The sequence below is a fragment of the Eschrichtius robustus genome, chromosome 5 (assembly GCF_028021215.1).
Source record: "Eschrichtius robustus isolate mEscRob2 chromosome 5, mEscRob2.pri, whole genome shotgun sequence".
NCBI lineage: Eukaryota > Metazoa > Chordata > Mammalia > Artiodactyla > Eschrichtiidae > Eschrichtius > Eschrichtius robustus.
Window position 1 is genome coordinate 93,079,750 of NC_090828.1, and position 20,819 is coordinate 93,100,568.

Genomic DNA, 20,819 nt, shown 5'->3' on the forward strand with positions numbered 1-20,819 from the left:
AGTTAGTATAGATGGTGCATATTTTGTAAGCACATTAACTTTTAGGCCAGGGTAATAGGTGAAGAAAGTGGGCAATGAATAGAAGTCTAAGGCACTGGGCTTACCCTTAGGTCTGCAACGAACCAACGCTGAGGATCAGGCAAGTTCAACTACTGCAGGTCTCAATTTGCATATTTAGGATAAAAATATTAAATTGTGTTAACGTTCCCTAACCTTCCTCTTGTATAAGAATCACCTGTTTGGGCTTCCCTGGTGGCCCAGTGGTTGAGAATCGGCCTGCCAATGCAGGGGACACGGGTTCGAGCCCTGGTCTGGGAAGATCCCACATGCTGCGGAGCAACTGGGCCCGTGAGCCACAACTACTGAGCCTGCGCGTCTGGAGCCTGTGCTCCACAACAGGAGAGGCCGCGATAGTGAGAGGCCCGTGCACCGCGATGAAGAGTGGCCCCCGCTCGCCGCAGCTGGGGAAGGCCCTCGCACAGAGACAAAGACCCAACACAGCCAAAAATAAATAAATAAATTAATAATAAAAAAAAAAAATAACCCCCTGATCATTTAAAAAAAAAAAAAAAAAAGAATCACCTGTTTTATCACTTTAAAAATTTACAAATTTCTAGACCCACACTAGACCCACTGAAGCAGAATGTCAGGGGAGGAGCCGAGAAACATATACATTTGACAAGTACCATAGACAATTCATATCAGCAGGTCTGTTGATAATTACTCTTAAATGTTACCTAATTTTCCTCTCAATTAGTTCCAAGATTCCATTTCTTTAACTCTTGCTTCAAATAATAGCTTCTCATAGCCTAAACACATAAATGTGGAAAAGTACTCTTAAATCAACAAATAACTACATAGTTTATTTAAATGACGTTATCAGTCTTAAAAATGATAAATGTGGTTTCAAGCTTTATCCGGTCTAAAGAATACGAAATGAGTCTGACCAATTTCACAGTACATCCTAACTAGAAAAAAGGAAATTGCAGGTGTAGAATTTTGGGGAAATGATGTACCTGTAGTGTCTCCAATCAATTCTATTTCAGGGAAAGGAGACTATACAGGTAACTAGAAAAAGATAATTACATATAAACAAATTTTCTTCAGAATGTAACTAATTTTTTTCATTTGTATTTCCCACTAGTATTTAATATACCTATGAGGTGAGAATGAATACATTCTATCATCTTTAATTTATAAAAGGATAAATTGAAGCCAGAATTGAGTAACCCATCTGCCTAAGGCCAAGTATCATCATCAGTGGTGCAGACAGAATTAGAATTCTATTTACTTCATTCTCAGTTCAGTACTTCTTTCCACATAATTACATTTTATCGAAGTGTAATAACTATTATCTCAATTTTGTGTACATCTGAAAATGCCCACAATAAAATGTTTTATTTTTTTTAAAGTTTGTTACCTTGAGATTAATAGGTGGCAAGTTATATGTACAAACCTTTCATTGTCTGGAGTAGAATTTCCAAAATATTAGCTCTACCAACCAACAATTTGGCAGAATCATTTAAAATTTCACATCTCAAAAACTTCTGCAGGAGAAGCCAATCTATCTGTTACATATTTGTTTCTCTACCCTTAATAAATTCTTCTTAGAGCTTGCTGGATAAAGGTGCACATCAATAGCCCAATACTTTTACAGTTTCTGTTCGATTCAGGGAAATAGAACACATTTCCCAGAAGTCTGGATGCTGTAATTTTCAAAATAGAGAGGACATTTTCTAAATAGAAGTATCTGTTGATTGTGTGTGTTCTTTTACTGTAATAATTGCCTTTTATGAACTAACACCGCAAGATAGGATACTGTAAAATGAGGTTGCTTTTAGCTAATCAAAGATTTTGGAGAGCATGGGGCATTCTATGGTTTCATATAGTGGAGATACTAGGTCTTGATTATAATCGGAAAACCAGCAGATCACTCACTATATACAATTTGTCACATTTTTCGTTGTAAGGGATATATTAACCAATGTGTATGCATGTGTGTTGTTGTTTTGTAGGGAGAGTTTCTCCATGGATCTGTCATATTTCTGCATATCTTGTGATCAGAGATAATGACAGATTTTGTTCCAGACTATTTTTTAAAGTATGTTTATAGAGCGAATAGCCTTGGAAGAGAAGGATAAAGTCACCCTCTAGGGCAAAGGTTGTACAGGTTTGCTTCCAGCCCATTATGAAGGACTGGGGTCTCTAAGGCTCAGTGTCTCTCTCCCCTTACACAACTCACTATGCATGCAGGCATCACAGGCCCCTGTGTGTTGCACTATGGGAACCGGGGCTCCAGAAACCAGTACCAATGATGACATTCTGGCAACTGACATGGCTGTAACAAATGCCCTTTGTCTCTGACCAAGGGGTCTGATGTCTTCTGCCAGTATCTATGAAAAGGTTGCAGGCAAACATGCTTTCTGGCAAGTAGAATAATATCTGAGACCCTTTACTCCTCTTGAGATGTGTGTGTCAGCTATTCACATTTGAGCTTACTAATAGCTCTTGCTACAATGACTTTGCACAATTTCTTTAGAACTGTTTGTCTTTCAATTCTCTGTTTACATACTAAGAAATCCTGGAGAGTCATTTTACGACTGGTCATTTCAATTAAGTAACTGAACAGCCCTGGGGAACACTTTGAAAATGTCAAAACTTTTGTTATATGTTCTATTTATTATACCATTCCAAAATGCGCACATCTACTGCTTTTTCTGTGTCAAACTGTTGCAGCAGAATGCTTAAGTCATGGTCTGTGGACTTCATCCATTAAAGTCAACTGGGATGTTTTGAATGGGATGTTTACATACCCAACTCCCAATTTCTAGGGAAGTACCAAATCTGTTAGCAGTCGATTCTGAAGGCACTCGTAGAGAACTCACAGATTAGTGCCATGTTCTTGGTGACCGACTAATCTCAAGAAGATATTAACTGACACGGAGCTTAAGGAGTGACCTTTCCTATACACATCATACCAGATGCAGGGCAGTGAAGTATCTGGCCAGTGCCTGAGCCACGCCCTTCCCAGAGAGAACTGATCACATAATCTTATTAGTGAAAGAAACTTTGCTGTTGGATTGTATTCTAATTTCCTCATTCTACAGATGAAGAAGCTGAACTATTTGCATTTTAATAGAAACTTTAAAAGACGTACTCCTTTCCTCTTCTGGGTTGCTTGCTTTTTAATCTTGCATTTGAAAAATACTTTTTACATACCTGGAATATAATATTCTTTATATTATACCTACATAATTCATTTTTATGTTTCTCCAAATTGGCTTTGACCTCCTGATAGTCAAGGTTGATTTGTGCATCCCTCCATCTCTAATATTTGATACACTGTGTCACCAACGGCAGGGCCCCGATAAATGTGTGAATACACAAGAAAGCAAAGCTTTTACTGTCTGAAAAGACAGTAATAATAACACTTTGTACTTATTGAGCGCTCAGTATATATCAGGTCCTGGGCTATGATTTTTTTCTCCTTTAAGTATGGATCATCTCATTTTCTCCTGACAGCTCCACTGTCATCTCCATTTTATTTTATTTTTATTCATGTATTTATTTTTAGCTATACCGCATGGCACATGGGGCCTTAGTTTCCTGACCAGGGATCGAACCCTCACCCCCTGCATTGGAAGCACAAAGTCTTAACCACCGGACCACCAGGGAAGTCCTGTATTATCTCCATCTTACAGAGGAGAAGACTGAAGGCTTAGAGAGGCTATGTGACCTGTCCAACATTATACAGGTAGGAAACAGGGGAGCTGGTGCTCAAACATGGCAATCCCAACTTCAGTGCCTAAATTCTTAATTAGAAGCTAATTGGACCTCTGTACCCCGTAACATCATACTATATACCCATATATTCACAAGGACCACCCATCCTCTTGTTTAATTTTAGTAAACCCCAAGTATTGGTTTATTTCTCGGTAGAGAAAGGGTTTGAGTAGGCAGAATAATGTCTAAATCTTACTCCCTACTACCTGTGATACATTATGTTACATGGCAAAGGGGAATTAAGTTGGTGTAGAATTGAGATTCCTCATCAACTGACTTTGAGATGGAGAGATTATTCTAGATTATCCAGGTGGGATCAATGTGATCACAAGGATCCTTGTAAGTGGATGAGGGAGGAATAAGGGTCATAGAAAGACATCTGAAGATGTTGCCAGGTAGCTCTGAAGACAGAGGAAGGAGTCATGAGCCAAGAAATAAGGGGTCCTCCCGAAGCTGGGAAAAGTGAGGGATGGATTGTCCCTTAGAGTCTCCAGAAGGAACACAGCTCTGTTCACATCTTGATTTTAGCCCAGTGAGACCCATTTCACACTTCCGGCCTCCAGAACTGTTAGATAATCAATTTGTGTAGTCTTAAGTCATTACGTTTATTACAGCATCAATAGGAAATTAATACAGGGGTAATTAATTAATAGAAAAGAATACCTGTGGCAGAGACAGCGAGCTGCCCCTCAGAGATCTGTGTTTCTCTTCCAAAGTGTACAGCCATTGCTAGAAAATGGCTGCTTAGCCAGGGGATTCCCCCTTCCCTCACTCTTCTTCATTGAAACAGGGACACAATGACTAGTCTCTTAAGTGTACTGTGCAAGAGTATCAGCTCTGAATCAAGATGTTTAAGATCTGGGTCCATGATTCTCCTGCTCTTTGCTGCCTAGGTGACTACGCGATGCTAGCCTCTAGCCGCAAGATGGAAACTCAAGCACAGAAAGGTCAACTAACTTGCTCAATGCCACACCATGTGGCTGGAAAAGAATGAGTGGAAGGGAGGGTGCAGCCAGTTGAGGCTGGAGAGGTATGCCAGGGCCAGATCGTACATGGCTATGTGAGAGATGTTATGAAGTTTTAATTCAGAGGGAGTCACTGAAGTCATTTTGCATGGGAGCAATAGACTCAGATAAGCTTTCTTGTAAAGTTGCTTCAGCTGGAGTGTGGAAAAGAAAAATAATAATAGCTCGTAGTTATTCAGTGCTTATTGTATAAGGCTCTGTTCTAAGTGATGTGTAAGGGCGTGTGTTCATTTAGTCCTCGAGGCACTCTATGAGCTAGGAATGATCATCATCCCCACACAGCTTGTAAGTGACACAGTGAGAATGTGGACAGAGGTAGCGTGTCTGCAGAGACCACATGCTAAACCACATTAAATATGCCCCACTCTATTTATATGGGGGTAAGAGTAGAAGGAGGGAAATAAGTCAGGAAACTATTACAGTAGTTCAAATGAGAAATAATGCTAGAAGGGAGATAGAAATAAATAGAATAAACAAACAAACAAAAAAATAGTAGAGTTGTAACCAAGCAGGACCCTGTGGGCCTTCCCAGAACAGTCCCGTCCCCCTTATCCTCTGCTTTGGTTCCTCTATGCAGTATCTAGATAACAGTATCTGATGCATGTTTCCTGAGTTGCTTTACAGATGCTAAAACCCCACCGAATGGAAGAAATTAACTACTTGATGACCATGAGCACATAGTCCCCAGACCTACTGGCACCTGAGGATTGATACCGTTAACCCCTGTGTCACTGCCCTGTTACCTCACCATCAACCAATCAGAGAATTATGCACAAGCTGATCACATGCCCTGGGACTCCCCTCGCTCACCTTGTCTTTAAAAATGCTTTGCCGAAAGCCATAGAGGAGTTCAGACTTTTTGAGCGCTAGCTGTCCCAGATACCCTGTACAGCGCCTTACAATAGACGCTGCACTTTCCTTCACCACAACCCAGCATCAGTAGATTGGCTTTACCACATGTGGGCAAGCGGATCCAAGTTTTGGTTCAATAACAGAACTAACAAAATTTGGTGACAGACTGAGTGTGGGCAAAGAGGTGAATGACAGTGAAATGCCAAGGATATTGCCCAGGTTTTTAGCATGAACATTTGGCAGCAGGAGAGACAATATCCTGAAGTTTGGAACCCTGGGAAAGAATCTGATATGGGGTTGAGCAGGACAATGAAAAGTACAATGTGGGAACACTGCATTTAAAATGCTATAGCTTATTCAAAAAGAAATATCTGGGTTCAGTACTGAGCTTCAAGCCTAAAAGAATTGGGACAACTCAGGTACATTTCATCAACAGTTTGAAATAAAATCAAAGTCTTAGAAAAGCAGGCCTTGAAAGAATAAAATGAACTACAATTATATTCCACATGGAGACACAGAGAATCTTAAAATTAGAAGGGGTATCACAATTCAGCTGCTTTTTCAGCTTTTCTCTTGACATGGAAATTTTTTTTTTTTAAAGCAAAGGGTCTTTTATTTATTTATTTATTTATTTATTTATTTATTTATTTATGGCTGCATTGGGTCTTCCTTGCTGTGCACAGGCTCTCTCTAGTCGCGGCGAGCGGGGGCTACTCTTCGTTGCGGTGCACAGACTTCTCATTGCACTGGCTTCTCTTGTTGCGGAGCACGGACTCCAGGCGTGTGGGCTTCAGTAGTTGTGGCTTGAGGGCTCAGTAGTTGTGGTGCCTAGGCTTAGTTGCTCCGCGGCATGTAGGATCTTCCCAGACCAGGGATTGAATCCGTGTCCCCTGCCTTGGCAAGCAAATTCTTAACTACTGCTCCACCAGGGTAGTCCCTTGACATGGAAATTGATTCTTCTCTCCATTACTGAGAAAATGGCCAGAAGACACAAAGAGTAATTTAACCATTCTTAAACACACAGAGATCTTACTAAGTGACTCTTCCCTCCTGAGGACAGAACCTGGTGTGAAGTTCAAATTAGAGCATGGAAAAATGCTAATGACTAAAATAAATTGGTGAGAAAGTTGTGAAACTTTCCTGCAGGAAGAGCTGGACAATAAGTGGGTATTTCTTCTAGGTCCTACTTGCATTCACATATTCAGCAAGGCTGGAGAAATAGATTTGGAAGGGATAACTTTGTTTCAGAAATTGCACTGCCAAGAGGAACCTCATTACTTCTTGGCCCAGTGTTCGAGAAAAATCTAATCCAGCTGACAAAATGAAGTTTAGTGAGACACCCAACTAAAGATTGTAAATGCACTAGTCTCAGCAGTTTTTTTCCAAATGCAATCTTCGACTCTGAAAAGAACTTAACTGTTCATTAATGAAGTGCAGGTGTATGTGAACGATCGCAAAGAGAAGAGCTGATCCAATGTGAAAAGAAACGCCTGAAACTGAATGGTAAGACTAGATGCAGGGGTTTGTATTCATTTGTTCAAGAAATACCTACTGAACTCTTCCTCCTTTTGCTGCATGATGTACTGACTGCTGTGCAGTCGACCACAGGTACTGAAAATGTTGTTGTTCTCAAGATTTATGCCAGATGAAAAGAAGAGGGAAAGGATGAGGAACAGGAAGAAATGAAAAAAAAAATTGGATGATACATAAAAGAAGAGGACGGAAAATGAGGTTGAGGGAGGAAAAAAAGAGAAGGAAAATGAAAGAGAAAAAGAAGAGCTTTTACAGCTGCCACCATCCTTCAGGCTCATACTATGTCTCATCTAGATTATTATAATAAATCCTTAAAAATAGCATCTCTCATTCTTTCTTTCAATACATACTCATTGAGTTGTTTTTTGTTTTTTTTTTTAAGGTAGATGCTGGAGTATCTATTTATTTAATTATTATTTATTTATGGCTGTGTTGGGTCTTCGCCTCTGTGCAAGGGCTTCCTCCAGCCGTGGCAAGCGGGGGCCACTCCTCATCGCGGTGCGCGGGCCTCCCACTATCGCGGCCTCTCTTGTTGCGGAGCACAGGCTCCAGACGCGCAGGCTCAGCAATTGTGGCTCACGGGCCCAGCTGCTCCGCGGCATGTGGGATCTTCCCAGACCAGGGCCCGAACCCGTGTCCCCTGCCTTAGCAGGCAGACTCTCAACCACTGTGCCACCAGGGAAGCCCATACTCATTGAGTTTTGTTGTCGCTGAGCCCTCTAGAAAGTAGAGCTTATGATGTGAATTAAGGTGTTAATATTTTATCTGGGAATTCCCTGGCAGTCCAGTGGATAGGACTAGGTGCTTCCACTGCAGGGTGCATGGGTTCAATCCCTGGTTGGGGAACTAAGATCCCACACGCCACAGGGCACAGCCAAAAAAAAAAAAACTTTCTTTGCAAGTTGCAAGGCAAGGAGGCAGTGACAGGGGAAAAAACACCAGGAGTAAAGCAAGGAAAATATGAGGCAATGCTATGCAATGTGTTTTGCTGGCTACCATTTTATTGGGTTGGCCAAAAAGTTCGTTCGGGTTTTTGGTACCATCTTGCGGAAATACCCGAATGAACTTTTTGGCCAGCCCAATACAATAAAACACAAAGGTATATAGGCCAGATTTGTGTATTTGGAAAACCGGATTTCTCTGGAAGGATTAAAAAGAAGATATTGGAATAATACACAGGTGCACTGGGAATAGCCTGGCTCCCTCCTAAATCACGTTTCCCTTGGGTGACGTTTCACTCCTCAAGGAGCTAAGTCTCTTACCCTTTCAGGTTGTATCTCCCAGGTTGAACTACCGGCCCGTCAACTGCTACTCAAGAAGCCAGATCCCAGGCACTACAATATGCTGTTTTATCCACGTCTAAAAATGTACTGAGAACCACGTCCTTGTAGAGCATTGGCCAAGAGAAAGAAAGACAAAGGTGGTAAAAGAAACATGAGAAGGGGCAAAGCTTGAATTCAGTTCAAGCATCTTTTATTTGCCAGATACTGTGCTAAGTGCTGGGAAAATAACAGTGAACAACACAGATGAGGTCCCCAACATCACAGACCTTGCACGGTAGCCTGGTTAACAGCACACACAAGCAGTACAATCATAATGCAGTGAAATAACGTGACTGGGGAGCAGAAAGCCTATGTCATCTCAAAGGATTCCCAGAGGAAACAATTTCTAAGAAGTAGAGGTTATCCAGGTGATAGGTCAGAGCTAGGGAGAAGTTCATGAGGGTGAAGGGGAATGAGGGAAACCTTAGGATCATGGTCAGTGATCAGACAGAGACTAGCTCCAAAGGTCTAGAATGTTAAAATAAAAAAAATGTTTAGTATTGTTGGAGCTCAGAGTGTTGCACAGGGATAGAGAGGGTAATACTTCAAGTTCTAGCATCTCATGACCATTATAAGGCCAAGGACCATAGCCTAGAATTCTGTCTCTACCCTAAATCCATGGCCCTTACCTTCATCCATTCCATATCCATCTCCAACTTGATTACTGGTTTTACTCTAAATATGTTCTATGACTTTCCACTTCTGTGTCTTTACTCACATGGTTTGCTTCACCTGGGATTCTGTCCCCTTCATATGAACCCCTGTCTAAAGCATGCCCTTCTGCTAAGGCCCATGTAAAAGCTTTCTTCTTAACAAACATACCCTATCGCCCTCACATCTCACTGGTTTAGCCTCCCCTTCCCTAAAATTCCTATTTTCTCTTAAGGCACTTATTTCTGTAGTTATTTGTTTGTCTCATCTCCCCTCCTAGACTGTTAAAGATCAAAAACTGATAGACATAAATAATTTGAAATCATTCATGGTTTCCATGATCTCTTTTCTCTGGTGAACAACAAAGGGGGCAATATTTAACTCTAAAAATTATTCAAAAATCAACTACCTAGTGTATTGAGCCAAGACCACTTGGTAAAGCCACAGTTTCAGTCCAAGCTGGCCCAGCGACTGTCTTTGTTTTCTCTCCTTTACCTTCCTCCTCAATCTTTCTGCAAGTGATGGACCATTTCCATCACTTCATGATCTTCATATCTTCTATTTAATATGATTTCATTCCAGGGCCTCTGGACCACCTGGCCTTGGCATGGAATGCTGATCTCCACATAGGAGATCATTTTGGTTTTGTCAACAGTAAAACAATTTCTTCCTCTGTGTTACCCAAAAAGCAAAAAGAAAAATTAACAAAACTCAGTATTTCACTCTCACTTGAAGAGCTTTCCATTTTGAATTCCATAGCATTAAAAATTTGCCCTTTACATGATAGATGCTGGCACTTGGAAATATAAAGAAGGACCCCAGCATGCCTTTCAAGGGCTTTACAGCTTAATGAGTAACAAAGACAATAAGAATGGCCAGATATCAGGCAAAAAGTGATGTGCTGTTACAGGAGTATGGTCTTAGCACAATTTTAGGATTAGAAAAGCTAAACTATTACTGGTAAAACCACTGGAAAAATCCAAACTCACATCTAGTTCTATGTCCTTGACGATCCCCCTCCTCTGTGATGCCACATACTCTGGTTTCAGTAGTTCACTGTACTGAATTATCAATTCAGTTGTGCTAATTCTGAATAAATATATAACATATTAAACAAAAAAGAACATGTGTTCTTCCTTTTTAGGAGGTCAAATTAAGCAGGGCTCACATGTTGTAAAAAAGGCCCATTTTTCCACAAGCTTATTCTTCCCCCCAAGGAGTAACTTCTACCAATGGTAGACTTTCTCCTCAAATATCCTGCCTCTATCATTTGTCAAGGGAAGCTCTCTCCCGCTCTTATTTCAATCATGTGAATTAAACCCTGAGATAAATAAACTAAAAAAAAAAAACTTTATGTCAAGAACAGGCTGATAATCTAATGAATGCTTAAAGTAGGCACTCCTCAATATTTTCACTAAGTACAGTAATTCAGTAAACATTTGCTATATCATACTAAGATAAGTCTGTTACACTTGATTTAAAAAATCACTAAACTGAGACACAAATGCAATAAAACAGAACCACTAGAAACTAATCTCAGTTTAGACACCAGGTGACCTAATTCCCTCTAAGTATTTAATGTTCCTTTCCTTTTAAACTTTTATCAGCTTTCACACTTTTGGAGAGAATGTTTGAACTATATTCGTATATACTCTATATATTCCTAATAATTGAGTATGTTTCCAAGGTAGAAATATTACAGGCCAATAGTCTTCTATCTCTTGGTCTCATGTGAACTGCCATCCAATATCCTGCTATTAATTAGCAAAGATTACTTCATCCAGTTAGCTGTGATTCTCTGTTACTATAAAACAAGAGAAAATGCTGTAACCCCAATGAAGCAGTCTCATTTCTCCTCTAAGTGTTGATGCTAAGGGAATTTCTAAGCATGTTGTTTCCTGACACTTTATTCTCACACCCAAATGAGCTTATTGACTTTTAAACCAATTTCTAAAGACAGGTAAAGGACATTTCTAGACCCTCACATGATGGTGGAATACCTCCTTCAATCGCCCTTTAAGAAATCTGTTCATCTGTTCATAAGGTAAATTAGTTTACTTCACATCTCAAAAAGTTCTTGTATAAGATTTTGCAAAATAAGTTTGCAAATAGGACATGACCATTCACGAGAATTCTCTTAGCACACTGACATTTGTACTTTTTAATCTTTTACCCCTATACTGCCCCTCCCCCTTACTCTCTCCCCACTGTTAAACACTAGTTTGTTCTCTGTATCTGTGAGTCTGTTTATGTTTTGTTATATTCATCCATTTGTTTTATAGTTTAGATTCCACATATAACATCATGCAGTATTTGTCTTTCTCTGTCTGACTTATTTCACTAAGCATAATACCCTCCAAATCCATCTGTGTTGTTGCAAATGGAAAAATTTCGTTCTTTTTTAAGGCTGAGTAGTATTCCATTGTATATATGTACATATCACATATTCTTTATCCACTCATTTAATTGATGGATGTTTTGGTTGCTTCCATACATTGACTATTATAAATACTGCACTATGAACATTGGAATGCATGTATGTTTTCGAATTAGTGTTTTTGTTTTCTTCAGATATATACCCAGGAGTGAAATTGCTGGATCATATGGTAGTTCTATTTTTATTTTTTTGAGAAACCTCAATACTGTTTTCCACGGAGGCTGCACCAATTTACATTCCCACCAAGAGTGTACGAGGGTCCCCTTTTCTCTACATCCTAGTCAATATTTGTTATTTGTGGTCTTTTTGACTATGTTCATTCTGACAGGTATGAGGTGATATCTCATTGTGGCTTTGATTTGCATTTCTCTGATGATTAATGATGTTGAGCATCTTTCCATGTGCCTGTTGGCCATCTGTATGTCTTCTTTGAGAAACGTCTATTCAGATCTTCTGACTTTTCAGCTGGGTTGTTTGTTTTTTTGATACTGTGTTGTATGAGTTGTTTGTATATTTTGGGTATTAACCCCTTACTGGTCACATCATTTGCAGATATTTTCTCCCATTCAGTACACTGTCTTTTTGTTTCATTGATGGTTTCCTTTGCTGTGCAAAAGCTTTTAATTAGATCCCATTTGTTTATTTTTGCTTTTTTTAATTTTTTGCCTTAGAAGACAGACCCCAAAAAAATATTGCTATGATTTATGTCAAAGAGTGTTCTGCCTATATTTTCTTCTAAGAGTTTTATGGTTTCCAGTCTTACATTTAGGTCTTTAATCCCTTTTGGGTTTATTTTTAAATATGGTGTTAGAGAATGTTCTAATTTCATTCTTTTATATGTAGCTGTCCAGTTTTCCCAGCACCACTTGTTGAAGATATTGACATTTCTCCAATGTATATTCTTGCCTCCTTTGTCGTAGATTAATTTACCATAAGTGTGTGGGTTTACTTCTGGGCTCTCAATTCTGTTCCATTGATCTATGTGTCTGTTTCTGTGCCAATACTATGTTTTGATGACTGTATCTTTGTAGTCTGAATTCAGGGAGTGTGATATCTCCAGTTCTGTTCTTCGTTCTTAAGATTATTTGGCTATTCTTTTGTGTTTCCATGTAAATTTTTAAATTATTTGTTCTACCTCTGTGAAAAATGTCACTAGTATTTTAATAGGGATTGCACTGAATGTGTAGATTGCCTTGAGTAGTATGGTCATTTTAACAATATTAATTCTTCCAATCCATGAGCACAAAGCATCTTTCCATCTGTTTGTGTGGTCTTCAGTTTCTTTCATTAGTGTCTTATAATTTTGCGAGTACAGTTCTTTTACCTCCTTAGTTAGGTTTATTCCTAGGTATTTTATTATTTTTGATGTGATCGTAAATGGGGTTATTTGGTTAATTTCTCTTTCCAATAGTTTGTTGTTAGGTTATAGAAATGCAACAGATTTCTGTATATTAATTTTGAATACTACAAATTTACTGAACTCATTGATGAACTCCAGAGATTTTTTTAAAGTTATCCTTAGGATTTTCTATGTATAATATCACATCAACTGCAAACAGTTATAGGTTTACTTCTTCCTTTCCAATTTGGATTCCTTTTATTCCTTTTGCTTGTCTGATTGCTGTGGCTAGGACTTCAAATATTATGTTGAACAAAACTGTTGAGAGTGGGCATCTTTGTCTTGTTCCTGATCTTAGATGAAATGCTTTCATACCACTGAGCATGATGTTAGCTGTGGGCTTATCATATATGGCCTTTATTATGCTCCTTCTGTATCTACTTTGTGGAGAATTTTTATCATAAATGGATGCTGAATTTTTTCAAAAGCTTTTTCTGCATCTATTGAGATAATCTTGATTTTTATTCTTTGAGCTATTAATGTAGTTTATCACATTAATTGATTTGTGGATATTGAAACACAAATGTGGTTAATGTATTGTTGAATTTGAACTGCTAAAATTTTGTTGAGGATATGTGCATCTATGTTCATCAGTATACTGGCCCATAATTTTTTTTTTTTCTTTGTAGTGTCTTTGGTTTTGGTATCAGGGTGATGTTGGTCTCACAGAATGAGTTCAGAAGCATTACTTCCTTCTGAATTTTTTAGAGTATTTTGAGAAGGATGAGTGTTAACTCTTCTCTAAGTGTTTGGCAGAATATACCTGTGAAGCCATCTGGTCCTGGACTTTTGTTTGTAGGGATTTTTTTAAATTACTGATTCAATTTCATTACTGGTAATTGATCTGTTCATATTTTCTATTTCTTCCTGGTTCAGTCTTGGGGGATTGTACATTTCTAGGGATTTGTCCACTTCTTCTAGGTTGTCTATTTTATTGACATAGTTGTTCAGAGTAATCACTTATGATCTTTTGTATTCCTGTGGTGTCAGTTTCATTTTTTCCTTTTTCCTTTTTGATTTATTGATTTGGGTCATCTCCTTTTTTGTCTTGATAAAGCTGGATAAGGGTTTATCAATTTTGTTTATCTTTTCAAAGAACCAGCTCTTAGTTTCATTTATCTTTATATTGTTCTTTTTTTAGTCTCTATTTCATTTATTTCTGTTCTGATATTTATAATTTCTCTCCTGCTACTAACTTTGGGTTTTGTTTTTCCTTCTTTTTCTAGTTCTTTTAGGTATAAGGTTAGGTTGTTCATTTGAGATTTTTATTTCCTGAGGTAGGCTTGTATTGTCACAAACTTCCCTCTAAGAACTGCTTTTGCTGTGTCCCACAGATTTTGGGTCATTGGATTTTTTGTTTGTTTGTTTGTTTGTTTTCATTTGTTTCCAGGTACTTTTAATTTCTTCTTTGATTACTTCAGTGGCTGTTTAGTAGCATATTGTTTAGCTTCCATGTGTTTATGTTTTTTGAATTTTTTTTCTTGTTGGTGATTTATAGAGTCATAGCTTTGCAGTCAGAAAAGATGCTTGATGTGCTTTCAATGTTCTTTAATTTAATGAGACTTGTTTTATGGCCTAGCATGTGATCTATCCTGGCAAGTGCTCCATGTGCACTTGAAAAGAATGTTTATTCTGCTGCTTTTGGATTGAATGCTGTGTATATCTATTAATAACTAGTAAGTCCATTGGTCTAATGTGTTATTTAAGGCCTGTGTTTCCTTACTGATTTTCTGTCTGGATGATCTGTCCATTGATCTAATTGGGATGTTTAAGTCCCTTACTGTTATTGTGTTACTGTCAATTTCTCCCTTTATGTCTGTTAATGTTTGCTTTATGTATTCAGGTGGTCCTATGTTGCCTGCATATACATTTATAATTGTTACATATTCTTCTTGGATTGATCCTTTAATCATTATGTAACATCCTTCTTAGAGATTAGCTTTTAAATGTTATTTAACTTCCTTATTTCCTTCTTAGAGACTAGTTTTTAAATGTTATTTAACTTCCTTATTTCCTTCTTAGAGACTAGTTTTTAAATGTTATTTAACTTCCTTATTTCCTGTGCTCCTCTCTTACCACTTCACATGCCACCACTGAATATAAACATCTCCGTTTATTTCCATATGTTCTCCCTGTCTCCACTTAGAACATGCTTTCATGTTGATCCTCCAAACTCTCTTGAAGCATTATCTCCATTATGAAGATTACTCTCAGGCATCATTAAATGGTTTTAACTATGTTATACATATATATATGGCCTATATATTACAAACATACATATATATACATGCATATATATAAAATGTAAGACACTACTGAAGATACATTACCTAAGACATTATAGCATAATTGTTAGTACAACTGTGAGGCATCTTTACAATTCCAGTGTCTAGGACAGACCCTAAAGTATAGCTAGCACATAACAAATTATTTTTGAAAAAAAAAAAGGCATGTGTGATGGTCACCCACTTTTTACTCACCAAACCAACATATTTAAAACTAGGACATGTTCCCTTATCTTATCATGTACTGTCTTAATGCCAACTCTGGGCCCAGCATTATAGAGACATAGGACTTTCAAGAACTATCTTACTGGTATGGAGTGGTTAACTAACACAATTAACAATTCAAAGCTAAATTGTGTGCATTCTAAAGTAGCTGTGTCCATTCAATGCCAAATACTGAATTTAAAACATGGTGTTTAACTGCCACCACACCAATATCTTTTCTCAATTTTTTATTTAGTTTTTAGGTTTTTGTTTTGTTTTGTTTTCTTCACCTTATAAATACACTGCATCTCTAAGCCATTTCATTCCACATTTGTTGATATGCCAATCTCTAGGCCACACTGTCATGAATGGAATAAATTTTTCCCTGTCTTTATTAGATTTTTGAAAGTGCATCCCTTCTTTCAATGTTTTACCATCTGAGAAATATCCCTTGAATGCAGGCTGAGTGGTTTTAATTTCACCTGACAAAAGGGCAAGAAGAAAATGGTCTCACCAAATCCAAGCTTTTAGATTTATAGGTGAGCATCATTCCTGCTGGTGCTTCTGAACTATAAAAGAGAAATACAATTCTCTCTACAACAATAACCGGTAAACAAAATCATAAATACTCTGCTACATTTTCATTCACAATCTATTGGCCTGTCTACTATTACTAGTAACACTTCTCACATTGATGATTATAGCATTATTTTGGCTGCAGTTAAAACACCACATGGACAATGAACAGCAGAACCAGGTAAATATGCCATAGGTGTAATTATACTATTCCGACAAACACCCTGAATTGAGGTCAAATGGAGAACTGGCTATCAACAAGAATAAGTTGGCAACAGAACTGCACGGAAGTCCCAATTCAGCCTCAGCATCCAGCAGGAGACTCTGAGGCCCTTGGGAGAGAACTAGCACTCTTTTCTGTTTTGTTGTTGTTGTTGTTTTTATTCTGGTATCTAGATATTCTATTACATTTTATTTCATGAGAGATCCATGGAAATGAACCTTATTTTTTCCCTAAGGTTGTGGGTTCCTCTAAGATGAGGTTCTTGGAATGCAGAATAATTAATTCACAGTGGATGGTGGGAGTTTCAAGGAAGAAAAGTCAAGCAATTCCACTTCAGAGAGTGAACAGAGTATCCTGGAGCCAAAGGAACACTTAATCTTGTAGAAAAGTCAATTATGACTGAGAAAAGAGTTTCCAAAATCAATGCTATTAAAATCCCCTCTCCCTTCCAAATCTAACATAATAATTTAAAAAACCCAAAACAAAAAAGCAGATCTTTATAAAAACTGAAATGCAAAAGATGTCATCAATTTTGGCCTTTGTTACTGCATTAGCAGAAAGGTTAGAAATATTTAAACTCTGCCTCTTTAATTGGGTAAACACTCTTTGGCCCCTTATAATTGCAATTCAATTGTTCTCTTGAACAATTTGACTTGAGCCAAGAAGAAATTTTCATGTTGCCAGATTTGTCAAGGTATATCCATAAATAATAACAGCAGGAAATTAAAGCATTTATAAGAAAGTAAAGTAATGGCTAAATAACTTTTCTGGTTCACTTCCAAACAAGAGCAAAATCAAACCTTTGTAATGATTACAAAGATAAGTAGTAATCTTTACCATGCCTTTAACGCAATGTGGCTGTTCTGTATTTTCCAATGCAGCAATAGTTTGACTACTGTATTCAAATTTCTACAAGAGTACATTGTTTCATTATATACATCCATGTGTATGTATCTTGTCCCCACATCTAAGTGCCCCCCCCCCCGAGAACTGGGTTACCAGGCTTAGGCTTTCTAAGGGCTTTCTGTTTCCATGTGAACCAAAGTATTAATTTGGAAGTATGCCTTGGCCTAAGATTTTTTTCCTCTTTTTTAGATGCTTGAAGCACACTATACCAGGGCTTAATAGGCTGCTAAATCTGCACTTAACACCCCTCCTCTATTTAACATCCCCCAACATGTAGCATACGACTTCCAATGTTAGAACACCATCCTTCCACTTTCCTCCTAATTACAAACTTCCTGCCCAGCATGTTTCCATTAAGAAAGCTGGAAAGATTAAGGTTGAAGAAACTTAAGAAATAGGTGATCGATAAGAAAGCTATTTTTACTAAAGAAACTTTAGGAAGATGAAGATGTCGATAGAAGATTAAATGTTGAAGCTGAAAATAGATCATAATATATCAATTCTACAAAATTCTTATATATGTGTTGACCCTTGAAGATCCTAGTACTGTAGACAACAGTAAAAGGGAAGAAGGAGAAAGTAGAATAGAAAGATCACCAAGGTCTGAAAGAATAATCTGAAGCTTTTTATCTAAATTCGTTGTTCCAAATTCAGAGGAGTAAGCACAGGCATGTTGTATGCTGGAAGAGAAAGTGTGTAAATTGTCACTTTCCAAAGGTGACATTAGAGAAGGAAGAAAATTTAACTACTAATTTTTAAATAACTCTAGCCCTATAAATTTGACACTGTAACTTCAATTGTTGAAGCAAATGCTAAGGTGTCTGTAAAGATGATCCTTCTATGAGTCATGAGCTGAATCATCCAAGGCTATGGTCATGGCCTCTGAAATGATGAGAGGCCATGTCACACACACAAAAAAGGCACCTGGTATGAAAAGCTTTACAGGATGAAATGGATTTATTTCCACAATAAGAAATCTCACATCTTCTCTCTCTAACCAAGTCCTACAGCAGAGAATGTACATGCACACTCAAGGAAACACTCTCACCTTGACCACTTCTACAGAGGGCACTGTTGGGTTCCCCAATGTGCCTGGAACAGGCCATATATTTTTCTAGAGTGGAAGCATTACTGCACACTCTTAGCTTTTCAATCCATTGACTTAAATAAATCTGGGCCAGTTTTTCAGTCCTTATATGTTATCACTATCCTAAACTCTGAAACAAATGGATTGTATTATACAAGCCTAATAGAGTGCATACCATGGAGAAAGTTGTTTTTCCTCCTCCTTTTCCTCCTTCTTAGTCTCATATTATTTAAAACCTGGCCATAAATGAATGCATCCTTGATATCTGAAAGTGATATGTCTGTAGAATTTTCCACACTCACAAATTCACAAAAAACTTCTCTTATAGAAAAAAAAGAATGCTACTAACTCTTCGCCACCTGACTCACTCCAGCGTACCAGCCCCTTAGCCTGTAGCAGTCATTTCTACTACAGATCTTAGGTATATTTTCTCATTTAATTTTCACAACGATCTTTTGAGACTGATATTATTAGCAGTACTATTTTGACTATTCCAAACTACTTCAAGTAACAGAACTTAAGGATGGCTTGTAAAGAGTCAACAAAACATTAAATTTGTGAATGCTGATGGTCCATTATATCAAGGAGAATATGAGAAGATGGTGTTGGTGTTGATTTCCCTTCCAATCAGCAGCAGAATCTGTCCCCAGAACTGGCTGCCTACCTTCCTTGGCCCTCTGTGCCGTGGATGCTGGTGTGCTCTGGGCACAGTACACCTCCCGGGTCTGGATCCCACCTCCACAAACGGGTCCTGTCACATGCCAGTGGGGGTCCTGCTGCTCGAGGAGGAGAGAGACTTGGCATTCTTTCCATTCAGAGGTCCTCCAGGAATACCTGTTTGGTTTGATTTGTTTAAAAGAAGAAGAAGAAGTAAGGAAAATACAAAATTCTACAGGAAACTTAAGTCATTGACATCAAATGTACGTAATCATCTCTCTTTCTAGTACCAAATCTCTGTCTATGGATAAAGACGTTTACCAGCTTTGAATACTAAATCCCTTTTATTTCCTACAGAAAAATCACAGCAGCCTATCTTGCTTATAGCACAGGCCCAGAGGAGTGAAGGAAGGAAATATGGATAAACAGTAGATATATCTCAGCCTTAAAGCTCTAAGAGAGTACAGAATCAAGGGAAGGAGCTGGAAACCAAATGAGCCTAATTCATAGCAGGTAAACTTGTCACGGGGTTTCATTCTACAAACCTCTAGATGACTTTGTGTGAAAGTTGGCCTTTTTTTTAATTAGTAGGCCGGTGTATGAATGTCTGAACATATTAGTTTAAACGGACAGAGATTACCTCCAATATTTCAACTTTCTTGATATAGGTATTTCTATCAGTTTGACTCCACTAAGATAAAGGTATACATATTAAAAATGAGTTCACAATGTGCCACTATATTTAATTGACAAGTACTTTTTTTTTTACATATACAGACATGCCATGGTTATACTGACTTAGAATATGTCTCCCTGGTTTACAACTGGTTGAGATACACACTGATAGACACACACATGCACACACACAAATAGAAGGAAAAAACACAGCGAAGTTTGTACATAACTTACAGAAAACACAACAACCATAACAACCTACACTCATACCTGGAGAATGATTTCAGACAGAATTTCCTTTTGTGGCTTATTACAGCATTCTTCAAGCCCACAGCATTAACATAACCCTACAGCATTCCCATAAATACCAGAAGACTCATTAGCTTCTGAACAGTAAACCAAACCTAAGAACATTCTCATATCCGCTGTCCCATTTCAGATTTAAGGAAAGTTTTCTCAGTTATGTGATTGTTTAAAAGAAAAAGTAGCAATAAAAGTAAACATGTGTCACCAAGGCCCTGGCCTTACAGAAACCAGAGTAAAAATGAAATCAAGTAACAGACATCAAAATCAGGAAGCAAATCTCTAAGAAACCTAAGAGTGAGCAAAGCCTCTCACGATGAGTGTCATAATTCTAAAAAGCTTGAAAGCTGAGGATCATCAGTCTTGTGAAAAGCCCACTGTAGAAAAAGAATTTGGACAATCCTGTGGGGTTTGTTGTAACAATTCTTCTCCCTCTGCCTCACTACTTGATCTTCACAGCGTTTTCCAAGTGAAAAATCAGTCACCGGGCTGGGCAAGAGTCTGAAATGTAGAGTTCAGGTCCCGTTTATTACTAGGGGAATATAGACAATAATATGTTTCTAATTCCTGGGCATGAGATCGAGAAAAGTCCAGGTCTTCCCAGAGATGGTCCTTCTCCAGAGGTGATGCTCCAAAGCCCCTTCTCCTCACTGACAGAGTTGTCACCCTTGGCTTCATGGTGACCCAGGCAGAAGGCTTGTCTCTTGTATCTCTGAGTCTCAGGGTACAGGTAGCTCTCTTGTCTCTGGACTCCAGGGCAAGGCACAGTGAGGTAGGGGTGGGTTATTGGATGGTTATCACATTCTCATTTCAAACCCTCTTCCTCCAATGATTCCGTAAAAGAAGAGCTCTCTGTCTATTAAGGAGGTCAGATATAGCCCTGACTCCAAGGCTCCTGTGA

General features: G+C 38.2%; 1 protein-coding gene across 1 annotated transcript in view; it reads right to left on the bottom strand.

Annotated features, from left to right (window-relative positions):
• THSD7B (thrombospondin type 1 domain containing 7B) overlaps nt 1-20,819 on the bottom strand; it is a 786,243-nt gene that overhangs the window by 539,234 nt on the left and 226,190 nt on the right. Inside the window, exon 4 of the mRNA XM_068543998.1 lies at nt 18,948-19,117. Within this exon, the coding sequence (XP_068400099.1) occupies nt 18,948-19,117 (170 nt within the window). The remainder of the gene's footprint in view (nt 1-18,947; nt 19,118-20,819) is intronic.